Below are 12,416 nucleotides of genomic sequence, written 5' to 3'. Positions count from 1 at the left end.
ACTCTGTTAGTTTCTAGTTCAGATACGTCCGGATTAGCCTTATATGTGTTTCCGATATCTGGAAGACATCCAGATATACTACGAGACCCGTCCGGACCTTCAGACGCGTTATCATTAGTACTTTGAAATAAGGGACAGTACTTGGGAAAGGGGCACAGCGTACGAGCTGAGGCCAAAGTCCTTCGGATCCGACCCTACAAGAGTACAACCTTAACAATCTTCCAGAGTCAGACTCTTCTGGTGTCTCTTGCCTTTACATTTCGGAGATGGAGATCTGGCAGCATGTTTCCTCTTCTTGCCCTTGGACACCTTGACAGTTCCAGGTCATCCAGGGCACATAGCCTTGTCCTTTCGGCAGATATTGCAAGACTTGATCTATCTGGATGTCAAAAACTTGGATCCAAAAAATGCAGATTAACTCACCAGAACATTACTCTTTGCATCTGTCCACAGACAAGTCCAGCCCTTGGCAGTACAATGCGTGCAGGGTCCGTCCTTTTCCACAGAAATAGCACGAGACTTTTCATCTGTCAGGAAAATCCATCATAACCATCCGAGACTCATCATTTCTGCTACTATTTCCCTACACCTTTTTTGCTCTGCTTCCATCTGAATTTCGGCCTGCTGAATCTTCCTCAGATCCTCCTGACACTTCCACTCCTCCTCATGCTTCCACTCCTCCTCCTGACACTTCCAAATCTCCTCTTCCTCCATCCGAGCTGCAGCTTCCACATCTGCCAGTTGCCATTGAAGCTCCAGCAGTTTCTGCTTAGTGGTCTTCTGAGATCCAGAGGTGTTGCCAGACATTTCCAATAGAGCATTATAGAGAGTAAAAAGTGGGAAAGGAAGAATTGTCCCAGGATGCCCTGCCTTGAGTATACCTGTCTGATTCCAAACTCAGACACTTCTCCCATCGACTTCTCCATCATCTCACATTAATTTCATCTGGTCCAGACCAATGATTCTTGTGCCTCAAGGGATTGGCCCTAAGGGGGGGATACTGTCATATCCCATATATTCACAGTTCTCTTCTGGACTTCAGACTTTTAGATCAGATCCAGTCTGATACATAGATCTGCTTCTGATCTGATTTACGATAAGCTTTTTAATTTATTTCCTGTTCATATAACATTAAACACAGCCTATTTGGTATTTCCTCTTCCCAGTATCTCGGTTATACTTATTGCCAGTATGCTTACTGATCCATTAACCTATGCTTCATTTCCAACTAGTGTTTGATAAGCTTTGCATATGCTTCATACATAGCCTTGGACCTTTGCTTACTGATCCTTCTGTTATCCTCTTAGTATATAAACTCGTGTATATGTTCTGTAGTACGGCAGTTCAAATATCATCTTAGTTTATCCTCTTTCTGTCCTCCAAACCTGAGTCTATTCAACTCTTATCAACCTCTGAGACTTTGGATCAATTCTGATAGTCTATATCCTCAGCTCTGCCGTTGAGTAGTCCATACTCTGTTAGTTTCTAGTTCAGACTTGTTCAGATTAGTCTTATATGCATTTCCAACATCTGAAAGTCATCCAGATATTACTATGAGAATCGTCTGGACCTTTGAACACATTATTATTAGTATCTGAAATAAGGGACAGTACTTGGAAAAGGGGCACAGCATACAAGCTGAGGCCGACAGCATCTTCAATCTCACCAAGCTTTCAAAAAGAGCCTGGAGTTTTTTCCCACCACTTTGATACTATTAGTATGGCTCTTCTGCTCAAGATGGTTATTATAGATCTCTATAGCTATGGCCCACTATTTGGGCATCATTTTGAAGAAAATCTATGCAAACTCCACTCTCATGTCCATAAGCAAATGAAACTCAGTATCACCAGAGATTTGCATAGCATGGGCATCAATCCTTGTTGTAATGATAAAGAAGTGCTGAGAACAGGTCATTCCTGGGGGTCTTGGAATGGGTGCAGGAGTGACAGTACTATTGATAGTAGCAGGATTGATCACTGTAACCAGATCTAAGGGTATAGTATTGGGTGTAACTGTGAGAAGGCTAGTACTGGTGGCTGTCAGCCATTGCAAAAGAGTTTTGTAGTAAGCCAGCCAGCTCCTTGACTTAAAGTGGTGGTCTAGTGTAGGTGATAAAATACCCTATATGATTACCAACAGCACAAGGTACTATCTAGAGAAGTAAGAACACTAATAAGAACCATAAGAAAGGCACTACAAGTAAACAAGGAAGACAGTATAAGTGACCAACCCTAAAAACTTGGAGATTATGTGCATCACAATCATGTAGTTGTAGTAAGCAATGGTCAATTTTACAACCACAGTAGAATTAAAATTAGCACCCTTAACTAAGGCAGTACTAGTGAATCAAAGGGACTTACACAAGTGTTATGCTATCTATAATCTGTGGGGTGATTTGATCCTAATTAGCTATTAGTTGACTTGTCATTTAATAAAACTCTTGATGGCATCCTAGTCTCATTGGGCACTAAACACATCTTGCAGCTGAGAGAGACCTTTTGAGTCAGCTTCTGTTGAAAAGAAAGATATATATCAATGTACTATGACAATGACATATGCCAGGCTGTACCTGAGATTTTTCAGCCCTAGTTCACAAGTCAGCCCTGGTCCACAAGTCAGCACTTGTGCATAGCAGCAGGTAATAATCTTGTGGTAAATTGCATCAACACAGTAATTCATGAAAAATTCCACCATAAGACCTAAGGGGAGGGAGTTTCCAAACAGCTGCTTTTCTCTCTAAATATGTATGATAAAATATCAAGACTTACTGTGTGTGAATAATGGCTATGCAACCACTCATATCTATTGTCTCTATGCCCAGCAAGTACAACTCTCTCTGAAACTAAAGCACCAAAAGTATGCATCATAGGGTCTAACAGGTTTGATTGAACAAGGAAGCTAAAGCAACATTTCTTTCATAATGAAAATAGTTGTATAGGTCCACATGTTTCCATCTCATACTACAAGGCAAATATAGTCAGAGATTCCTGCTGTTAGACATCTGCATACAAGATACTTAGTGATATGTTTGGAAAGTTGCAAAAATATAAAGTTACTGCAGTTGTTTGTAAGAATTACCAAAGGGAAGTGGCAGCTTGCCTCAGCATTCAAAATGATAGGCTCTAAGTAAAAGCCTTGTATGAGAAGCTCGCTGAAGACTTCTTGATATAGATCTTTGAATATCCGCTTTGCAACCTATGTAGAAATATTAGAGACCATGATCAAGTGAAAATATTTCACTCACCAGTGCACCAGGTAAAAATGAGTGATGAGAGAAGATGATGAGAGAAGATATGGTAGACTTCATAAAGAGAAGCATGAATGTAAACAATAGTTCCATTAGATAAAGGCTGGAGACTCATGGTATGGAACTGAAAATGTGACACTGAGCAAGAGTTTGGTAAGTGTGCACCTTATAACTCAAACAACACAGTTGGAGTATTATAAGCTAGATTGGCTAGCATTGAGAGCATTCACTAAATGGAATTAAGAGTCAGCTGGAGAGCAATAGGAGCTCATAATTAGAATATCATTCTGAAATCTATTGCCAGGAACCCCGTCAATCCCTGGAGCTCTGGATCCTTAGTAGTGTAAGCAAAGATAAACTGTTTCTTTGCCCTCACAAATTTGAAATTTGAAGCTGATTTATGCTAAGCTAGCCTAACTTTGGCCTAACTCGAAATAATTAAAATGTATTTCTTAAGGTTGGGGAGGATGTCATGATTGTCTGGATTCATTGGAATATGATGAGAGTATAAAAGGGCTTCAGTCCAAATTCATAGTGAAGCTGACAGAAATGATATGTACATTAAGAATCATCATTATAATGGCCTATTTGGAAGTGCAGATGACAGACACCTCAGTAGACAGAACAATACCCTGGGAAGACAGTAATTATAAATTAACAACCAGTGTAAGGGTATTTTTAATCTTTCTGGAGTCCAAACTGTTTTGATTTCTTTTCAATTCTTAGATGACATGCTTTATTGAGTCAGGGATTTGAAAATAGCTGTAAATATTATGTCCAAATAACATTGGCAAAAGCGATTGAGTTCCAGGAGGCTATGATCATCAATGGCATTCAAATATTCACATATTTTCTAGAATTCCAAAGCACTCAAACCTGGGCCTGTGTGCTGCAGCACACTGGCTGCCTAAAGTACTTCACAACTCTTCACAATGTTCTTCATATAGCCCAAGTTAGCTTATGCACTATAATATAGAGGTTAGATGCAACTATCAGAAATATAGAAGTCTCATAGAAGTACTCCTATATGAGACTGGAAAAGACAACAGTTTGATTAGGTATAATGATTCCTGTAAGTGACTTAGACATAAGATCAACCAAACAACAAAATAGTCATCTGAATATATCTCAAATATTAACCAGAATAATATTATGCATTGGATCATCAATAATATAATAAGCATATGTCTATAGTACTACCAAGCAAGTTATGAATAACTTCTACTTCTTCACTACTTAAAAATTTGATTTTTATATATAATGCATTGGTTAAAAATACCAGAAGTGTTATAAAAACACTGAATACTAGATAGCATGAATCTTCTCCAATTTTTTTTGAGCATCAGCAAGTTTTCCAATCAGCTTCCTAATGAATGTTCCAGAAATATTACATTTCATATCTGTATCATGTAGAAGTCAGCTTCCAAGTCTATTTGTATTTATTTCTGATAACTCCAAACTTACTAGAAAGAATATAAACATTATAATCCTTTGCTTATTTGTAACAGAATCTAAAAATATTGAGCCAGATGAAGAGTTTCAAGTTTGCTATTGTATTGTTAGCCTCACCTGAATGAATAGATATATATTGAAGGATAGCATAGTCCTAGACTAATTGTCAGGATACTAGACCATATCAATTTTTTTTTAAATTGTCAATGTACTTAATAGTATCATGTTCTTCTATGAGTCTTACAATTTTGTACTGTAACTTGATATGTTACAATTTATATGCTGAATTTGAGTTTCAGAGGAAGTACTGGTACTTGGTGTGTACATATACCCACCCTAGCAACATAATCTAAGTCTATTAAATATGAAATACAATGCTTACATTTTTATGTTGCAGGTAACCCTTTAAATACTGCAAAAAAACATTTGAATAATCTAATGAAAGAGATGAAGACAGGAGGGACCCTGGTGAGAGTGGGTATGATACTGACATAATGGTGATATGAAGAGATACTATGAAGTCATAGCCACCCACAATTGTAAAGTGTAATATGAAGATATATGAGCAAAGTGCGACAAAAACATGTGAAATGCAAAGTTAATATATAGTATTACTTATGCACTCATCCTGTTCAATCCTATCTATGAAAAAAAAGTCTGAAAGAGTATTAAGTCTGATATCTGAATGTTAATTAGAGTCATTTTATCTACTATAAATAGTTCTGAAATATTAGAGCATTTTTAAAATTGTGAATAGGTTAATGTACCTCATACAGAAGGTACAGAGCAGCCAGCAGCCTAGCACCTTCTGGTTTTATGTCTTTTCCATCAATCTTATGGGAGTTTAGTATGATCATAAAAAAGATGGGATCTTTCTCTTTTTACACTAATTTTGTCTGAAAAACTATGATATACTCAGAGTGACTTTCTAATATGGTCATCATTCTGACACCGTCTCCTTCAGCTAAAATCCTAAACCCATACATTCTTATTCATGTTTCTATAGTGTGTCCTCTAAACACCAAATCTATATGTGTCTCACTCTGAAGCTTCTCTATGTGCTTGAACATAAAACATAAAAGTGCATAAATATTTGTATCACTGCCCCATCTTGGAGAGCTTGAGTCCATAATGCTAATTCTGGTTGGGTTCTGCAGATGTAGCTTAATATTTATCAATTGCTTGAGAACAATTACTGATAAAGTATAAATTGTCAAATGTTGAAGAACATAATATAAGATATACGTAGAAGATTCTGAGACCCAAGAGTTCTATCTATCATTATAATGCTTCCATTTGACCAGATATTCCACTATGCCATCCTATCAAAAATGTGTCAGCTTGCACATTGTTGTTTGCCCCATACTAACCTGCAGCTGATCATATACAACATACTTAATTTCATACTCTGGCCCATCCTTATTATTCTCATTAATATCAGTTGATTTCTGCTATTTAATTTGGGGCTCCTTCCTCTACAACTCATTAGTGAGCTCTTCTACTGGTCTCTGGTTCTCACAGTTGTCCCTCTGGTTCCTCTATTCTCAGCTATCATCCACTTCTGCTTCTATTTCCAAGTCTGCATTTAAGGTCCTAAGATTGCTGCCTACCAAGAGTCCCAAGATTAGTATAGAGGAATATGAGTTCATAAAGTCATACTGGGTGGTACATGCAGCAATATAGTTAGAAGTGTTACAGTTCTATTCTTTTCATCTCTTCACATTGTCACATATGCTTATTTATTTATTCAATAGTATTCTATTACATTCTATTATATGATTCTCTTCTTCCTATTCACTACTTATATTCAAACTCCTCTTTAATCTTTCATATATACTTGACTCTTTATGCTTTGTATCTTTAACTTGACCTACACAGACCAGGGCCTACTACTTGTATTCAAAATTTTAACTTTGACTTTGATCCTTGATACGTAAAAATGTCTAAACAACACCAAGTATAACAAAAAGAGTAAATATCAATGGATCATCTCTGAAGTCCATATGCCAGGAACCCTGGAGGTCTCCTATGGCCTTGATCATTTCTCCACTGCTTAAATACTCAGGAATATTTATCTGGCAGCCAACTACTTCAGGCTCAAGCTCACCAAATAAAAATGCATTATTTTCTCTTATAACATGTTTGAACACTTCCCACTCTTCTTTTGAAATGCTCAAGGAGATAACAAGTTGATATAGACTGTGAAGAGTCATAAGAATGTCAGAAATTTGTTCCTTTGCCTCTGGGTTAGATACCTAGAGGGCTGGGTGGAGAATCTCACAGCTGTTTCCCTTCATAATGGTAGATGCAAGACTATTTGACCCCTCAAAAGATTCTTCTTTGACCTTCCCAGAGTGAGGCTTCAGCCCTGGAAAGAAATACATAGGAGAAACTTCAGAGTCTCCACTAGTCCTTGCCGCTCTCCCTCATGTCTGAGTTTGAAGCTTCTTAATGAGTGCCTGGATGGGCTTCCTCTCTAGATACCAGTTAAGGGAGTACAGTGTGTGAAAACAACCAACCATCACAGCCTTAGTGTTATCACTGTTGATCAAAGCAATGTAAAGTATTCCTGCTTGTATTTTAACCATATCTTGAATAGATTTGATGCAGGTGCAACTATCCTTGAATTGTACAGCTGTAATCTCTGGGAGAGTAACTATGCGGACTAGTCTAGACTTTTGGTTTGCAGCAGATATAGCAAGGTATTGATGAAAGTAATTAAAGCCTCATCTGAATCTTGCATTGGCCCTCTATTCAAATTCAGGAGCCTGTGGATAGGCCCACTATCCAGATGCATCAAGGACCCTTTTATTGGTAGAAGGAGCTAGGCTCTCAAAAGGGTGGTCATTGAGTATGAGTTAGGGTAGATAAGGATTTCACTCAGAGGGATGTCCTGATGGTAGCAGCTTCCTTGAGAAGTGCTGAATCTCTAATATGAATTGGGAAAGTTTTACCTCTGTAGCCAGCTTGATGTTGATAATTTTGGACAATTCTGCAAATTTTTTTCAGTCCTTTTGGTTCTAGGAGTCTACATGAGAAGACTTACTTTTACCTGCCCATACTTTATTACTGTCATGTATATTCATCAAGGAATCTCCACAAGCTGGCATAGTGAGTATGATATATCTGAAAGAAGTCTTTTGGTTAATTTCATAAGACTATAGAGATAGAACTTTTCCAATTCATATTGAGGATTCAACATTTCTCAAGGGAGCTGCTACCATTAGAACATCCTCCAAGTGGAATCCTTATTCACCCTAACTCATAGACAATGCCCACTCTCTTAAGAGCCAGGCTTTTTCTACTAATAAAGGTCCTTGACACACCTAGAGGGTGGGCCTATCCATAGGCTCTCAATTTTAAATGGAAAGCCAATATAGATTTAGACAAGGCTATGATTACTTTTATCAATATCTTGCTATATCCACTGCAAACCAGAAGTCTTGACTAATTTGTGTAGTCTCTCCTTCAGAAATTACAGCTGTATAGTAAACATTATTTGAAGTCTTACAAAAAAGAATTTAATGAATAACAAATCTTTTATTCTGTAAACTAAACTTGAAAGGAGATTTTATTTTATGATGTTCTTTTTGATATGTTCTGTTTTATAACTGCAGTTATGATAGACTTGTCTAAACCAGATTTAGAAGCAATGTGCCTAATAAATAAACCATAGATGCAAATGATAAAAATATTATTCTTGTAAGCAGAGAAAAGGGAGATTATGTTAAATTTTATCATTCAATATTGGTTTAGATAAATCTAATGAATTCACATATATTTTCTCATTCTTCATTTTTGAGATCTTTTTCATGTCCAACTCCAGCAGCATAATGAGGTGGCTGAGCAGCAAAGCCAAAAATGGTAAAGTTTTACTGGAAAACTCTACTTGGCCTGGCTAATGCATTATATTTTAAATTTTTCTATTGATAAGGAGATTTAGTAAAATTATATGCAACACACTGTAAACACTTATATGTACATCAACCTTTCCATTTACTATTTGTTATTAAAAGGTGTCTAAAACTCTTTGCCTCTAGTCTTCAGAATCTTCCTCTCCTTCTCCTGGTCCAACTATTCTTAATGTATTATCCAGAACCTCAATCAAAGCCACTCCTATAAGAAATGTGAGGCTCAGTACTGGCATTAAAATTACTAAATACCAGCAGCATCTGTCAAATGAAATCTTATCCCAAATTGCCTATGAAGCACTCCCACTATTGTATGATATGACATCCTGTTTTGACCATCTTGATGACCTATTACCCTCATCATGGCTGCTTGAAGCTTTTCTATTATTGACAAAAATTTCTCAGCAATAGAGAGATATTGCCTATGATGATGTCCAGCTTGTGGTATAGGCTATTGGTGAAAGTAGAATATGGTGACTGGTAGCCAGCAGCTTAACACCTTCTGGTTATACGTCTTTTCCATCAATCTTATGGGGATGTGGTATGATTATAAAAAAGGTGGGATTTGTCTGTCTCTTTTTACACTGATTTTTGTCTGCAAAACTATGATATACTCAGAGTGACTTCCCAATATGATCATCATTCTGGCACCATCTCCTTCAGCTGAAATCCTAAACCCATACATCCTTGTTTATGTTTCTACAGTGTGTCCTCTAAACACCAAATCTATATGTCCCTCACTCTGAAGCTTCTCTATGTGCTTGAACACAACACATAATCTATCTTTATGAAGCCTCAAATGAAATAGTGTTAGAATTTATCTGTTGTATCAATTAGAAATATGTATCATGCAGCTCATTAAGATATGGTTGCCATACTCTGCCAGTGCCTCCTATTTGGTGCTAGCAAAGCTACACTCCAACCCCTCAAAATATCAATAGAGCAATTGTCTCTCACCTACCATAATTCAAACACCGAACTTCTTCCTCCACCCTCTCAATGACTGCTGGTGCAAAACACAAGAAAATAAGTAAAGCCACAGGTCCATCAGTAGATTTACGAAGTCCACCATCCAATTGAGTAATTGTTAAGAAGCTTCTTTAGCAAATGTCAGACATAGTGCCCTTAGTCAGTGAAATATGCAATTGAACCCTTCAAGTCTTTGGGTGGAGACTATGCCTATGGCAAATTGAAGTCACACAAGCTGTCCTTCAACATGACCATGATAATATTTCAATATCTATGACCAGCTCTGGAAAAATGTTGACATTTGGAATGCCTCTATTATTCCACCCCCAAGAAATACAGATTGTTGTCACTCCCCTCAACATTTTCAGTACCCAGAATGTTGCTGCATTGGATAAATTGTGTATCAAGGGGCTTGCACTACATGCTGAGAATTCTTTGTGATCTGTTATACTTACATATGTACTAATAGATTTTCTATATGCTTTGTACATAGTTTTGTGTTCTGCTGACTGATACCTATAGTATACAAACCCCTGTAACTTGTAGAAACACCTCAGTTCAAATTAGTAATGTACCAGGTTTGGCTTGGCTTGAAAACCATGGCCTAAGCCTGGCTTCAGAGGGTTTAGGCCTAGTAAAAACTCAGGCCAGGCCTGGCCTTAGCTTTGGCTAGGGCCAGGGCCTCTTAGGCAATTATGAGCATATATTCTAGCACAGCATAAACTTACAAACTATTACTTTTGAATAATTTCACACAATTTCAGATTTCCTGCAAATATTACACCCTTAATGAGTTACCAATACATCATGTAATATGATATTTTGAGGTAGCATTAACACAAATTCATTGGTCTTGCACCACTTGCAGTAAGCATCCTCACAGCAAGTGTGATGAAAAGGTTAAGAACAGATAAGAAATAAACTTACTGCATGGCGAAATGCAAGGTGACGGCAACATGTTAATGTGTCACTAACTATTTATGAGGGTGGCCCCTTCTTCCTATAATTCTGTGAGTTAAAATTTGAAGAATAAAAAAAAGGACATACTTGCAAGTTTCGCAGTCTCAGATGTTCCATGTCTTCCCATCCTTCACCTTATGCACCTAGGACTTGCCGAAGAATGTGTTGACATCCCAACTTTTCTCCTCATATCAAATTGTTCCAAGAACAGCAATATCTTGTATGTTGAGGTCTTGCAGGAAGCCATTGTCACTGTCATTGTCATCATCACCATCACCATTGCTGTTGCCATTGACATCACAATCTATGGTGTCCTCATGTGTACCTGTATGCGCTAGAGTAAGAAGTTAGTAGTAGCATTAGAATTTAATAGTGAAAATGATTTGCATGCTTAATGAATGTGTCGAATGAGCATCACCTGTAAAGGATGGCTCGCCAGCTCAACGAAGGTGCTTGGCTATGAAAATCAAATAGTGAGCATACCAGCACAAAGATTGATGGTACTTACCCTTGAATACTGATTTATTGGCATCTTCATTTTCCAAATCCTCATCCTGGTTTGAGAAAGTTGAACTCCAGCCAGCATTATTTGCATTTCATTTGGCATCACACATATTTGTCATAGGAGTGGTGTTTGGTTGGACCGGCTGCTGTACCTGCTTGTAGCTAGTTAACTTAGGTGTTGTGCTATTATTAGAATTGATAAGTCAAAAAGAAGGTATAATTGTTCATTTAGAATGGACTGTAACAGCAGCAATTGCATCATCATCAGAAACGACTGTGAGAGTCATCCTCAAGCTGGGTATGACATTCAGCCAAATTCTTCCAAAAGGTCACTGAAACCGCCCTTCTGGCACAAAACAGTGTGACACATAGTACAGCACTATGACAGATATATCCGCAGTCTGGCAGCAAAAACATGGCTAAGTGGCAGACTTTGGCTGACTTCTAAATCACCTAGGACCTAGTATCACACCTACCACCTTCCAACAGTCATTTTCTGAAGCCTGGGTGTGGAAAACTTCTTCAGAAGGACGTCTGAGTTTCTGCACAGCGAGTAGTGCACTAAGCAGGAGGTATATCAGTTGTGGTAGCAGCTGTAGTAGAATGGGCCTCCAAGTGTATTTTAATATCCGACATGCCATCTGTTAGCCAGTAGCTTTGCTGCTGTTCTTGCTGTAGTGCATGCCAGACTTTCTGCACTAGAGGGGCAGTTCTAGGGATGTTCTCAATTCTTCTGGCGGATGCAGTTGTTGCAAAGTTTATGTAATCTAAGTATTGTACAGTACATTTTGGAACTTTCCTTCACTATGTAGAAGCCATGGCCTATGAGACACCCAGGCCAGGCCCAAGCCCTCATGAGGCCCATCAAGTAGGCCTGGCACGTCACTAGTTCAAATATCATCTTAGTTCCTGCTCATTCCTGTCTTCCAGACTCAGTGAAGGTTCAACAATACAGTGAGGTGCGAATGAGGCTCCAGACTGTATCTATAATGTTGTAAGGTCATGCATTGCCTAGTCTGCTATACTTGAGATGACAAATGTGTTTAACCCTAAAGGGGAAGCGAGTGCAGCAAGGATCTAGAGGTATGCACTGAAAGTGCTACTGGCTGGCCAATGTGAAGCACAAGAAAGTCCAGGTGTGTGCAAGGCATGAAGGCATGGGAACATGCATGCATATTACATGAAGCACGGGAAAGTGCATGTGTGTATGCAGAAATAAGAGAGAGTAAGAGTGAGTTTGCTTAAGTGATGATTATGATGCAAGACAAGAGATGTGAGTGTGAGGTGTAAAAGAATAGATTTCAACTGTGCTCTATTAGGTAGAAAGTTGGTAGCCAAAGGTAGGTTCCAAAAGTAAGTAATAGTATGTACTG

The 12,416-nt window shown here is 38.1% G+C and overlaps 2 protein-coding genes across 2 annotated transcripts; one reads left to right on the top strand and one right to left on the bottom strand.

The window, feature by feature from the left end:
- Positions 1 to 2,699: 2,699 nt before the first annotated feature.
- F5891DRAFT_974255 (uncharacterized protein) lies at positions 2,700 to 3,319 on the bottom strand (the record flags this gene model as incomplete). The annotated part of the gene is made up of 4 exons (XM_041376444.1): positions 2,700 to 2,736; positions 2,769 to 2,842; positions 3,079 to 3,195; positions 3,245 to 3,319. 4 exons carry the CDS (start codon positions 3,317 to 3,319, stop codon positions 2,700 to 2,702), a joined length of 303 nt encoding a protein of 100 aa, XP_041233132.1.
- A 6,467-nt stretch (positions 3,320 to 9,786) lies between these two features.
- On the top strand, positions 9,787 to 10,020 carry F5891DRAFT_938968 (uncharacterized protein; the record flags this gene model as incomplete). The annotated part of the gene is made up of 1 exon (XM_041374205.1): positions 9,787 to 10,020. A coding segment is annotated over one exon (234 nt), but the record flags the coding sequence as incomplete, so codon positions are not given.
- Positions 10,021 to 12,416: the final 2,396 nt, after the last annotated feature.

This window comes from Suillus fuscotomentosus (genome assembly GCF_016647785.1).
Source record: "Suillus fuscotomentosus strain FC203 chromosome Unknown F5891scaffold_2, whole genome shotgun sequence".
In the NCBI taxonomy this organism is placed as follows: Eukaryota; Fungi; Basidiomycota; class Agaricomycetes; order Boletales; family Suillaceae; genus Suillus; species Suillus fuscotomentosus.
The sequence above is the reverse complement of the archived record's forward strand: the minus strand, read 5'-3'. Positions and strand labels throughout refer to the sequence as shown.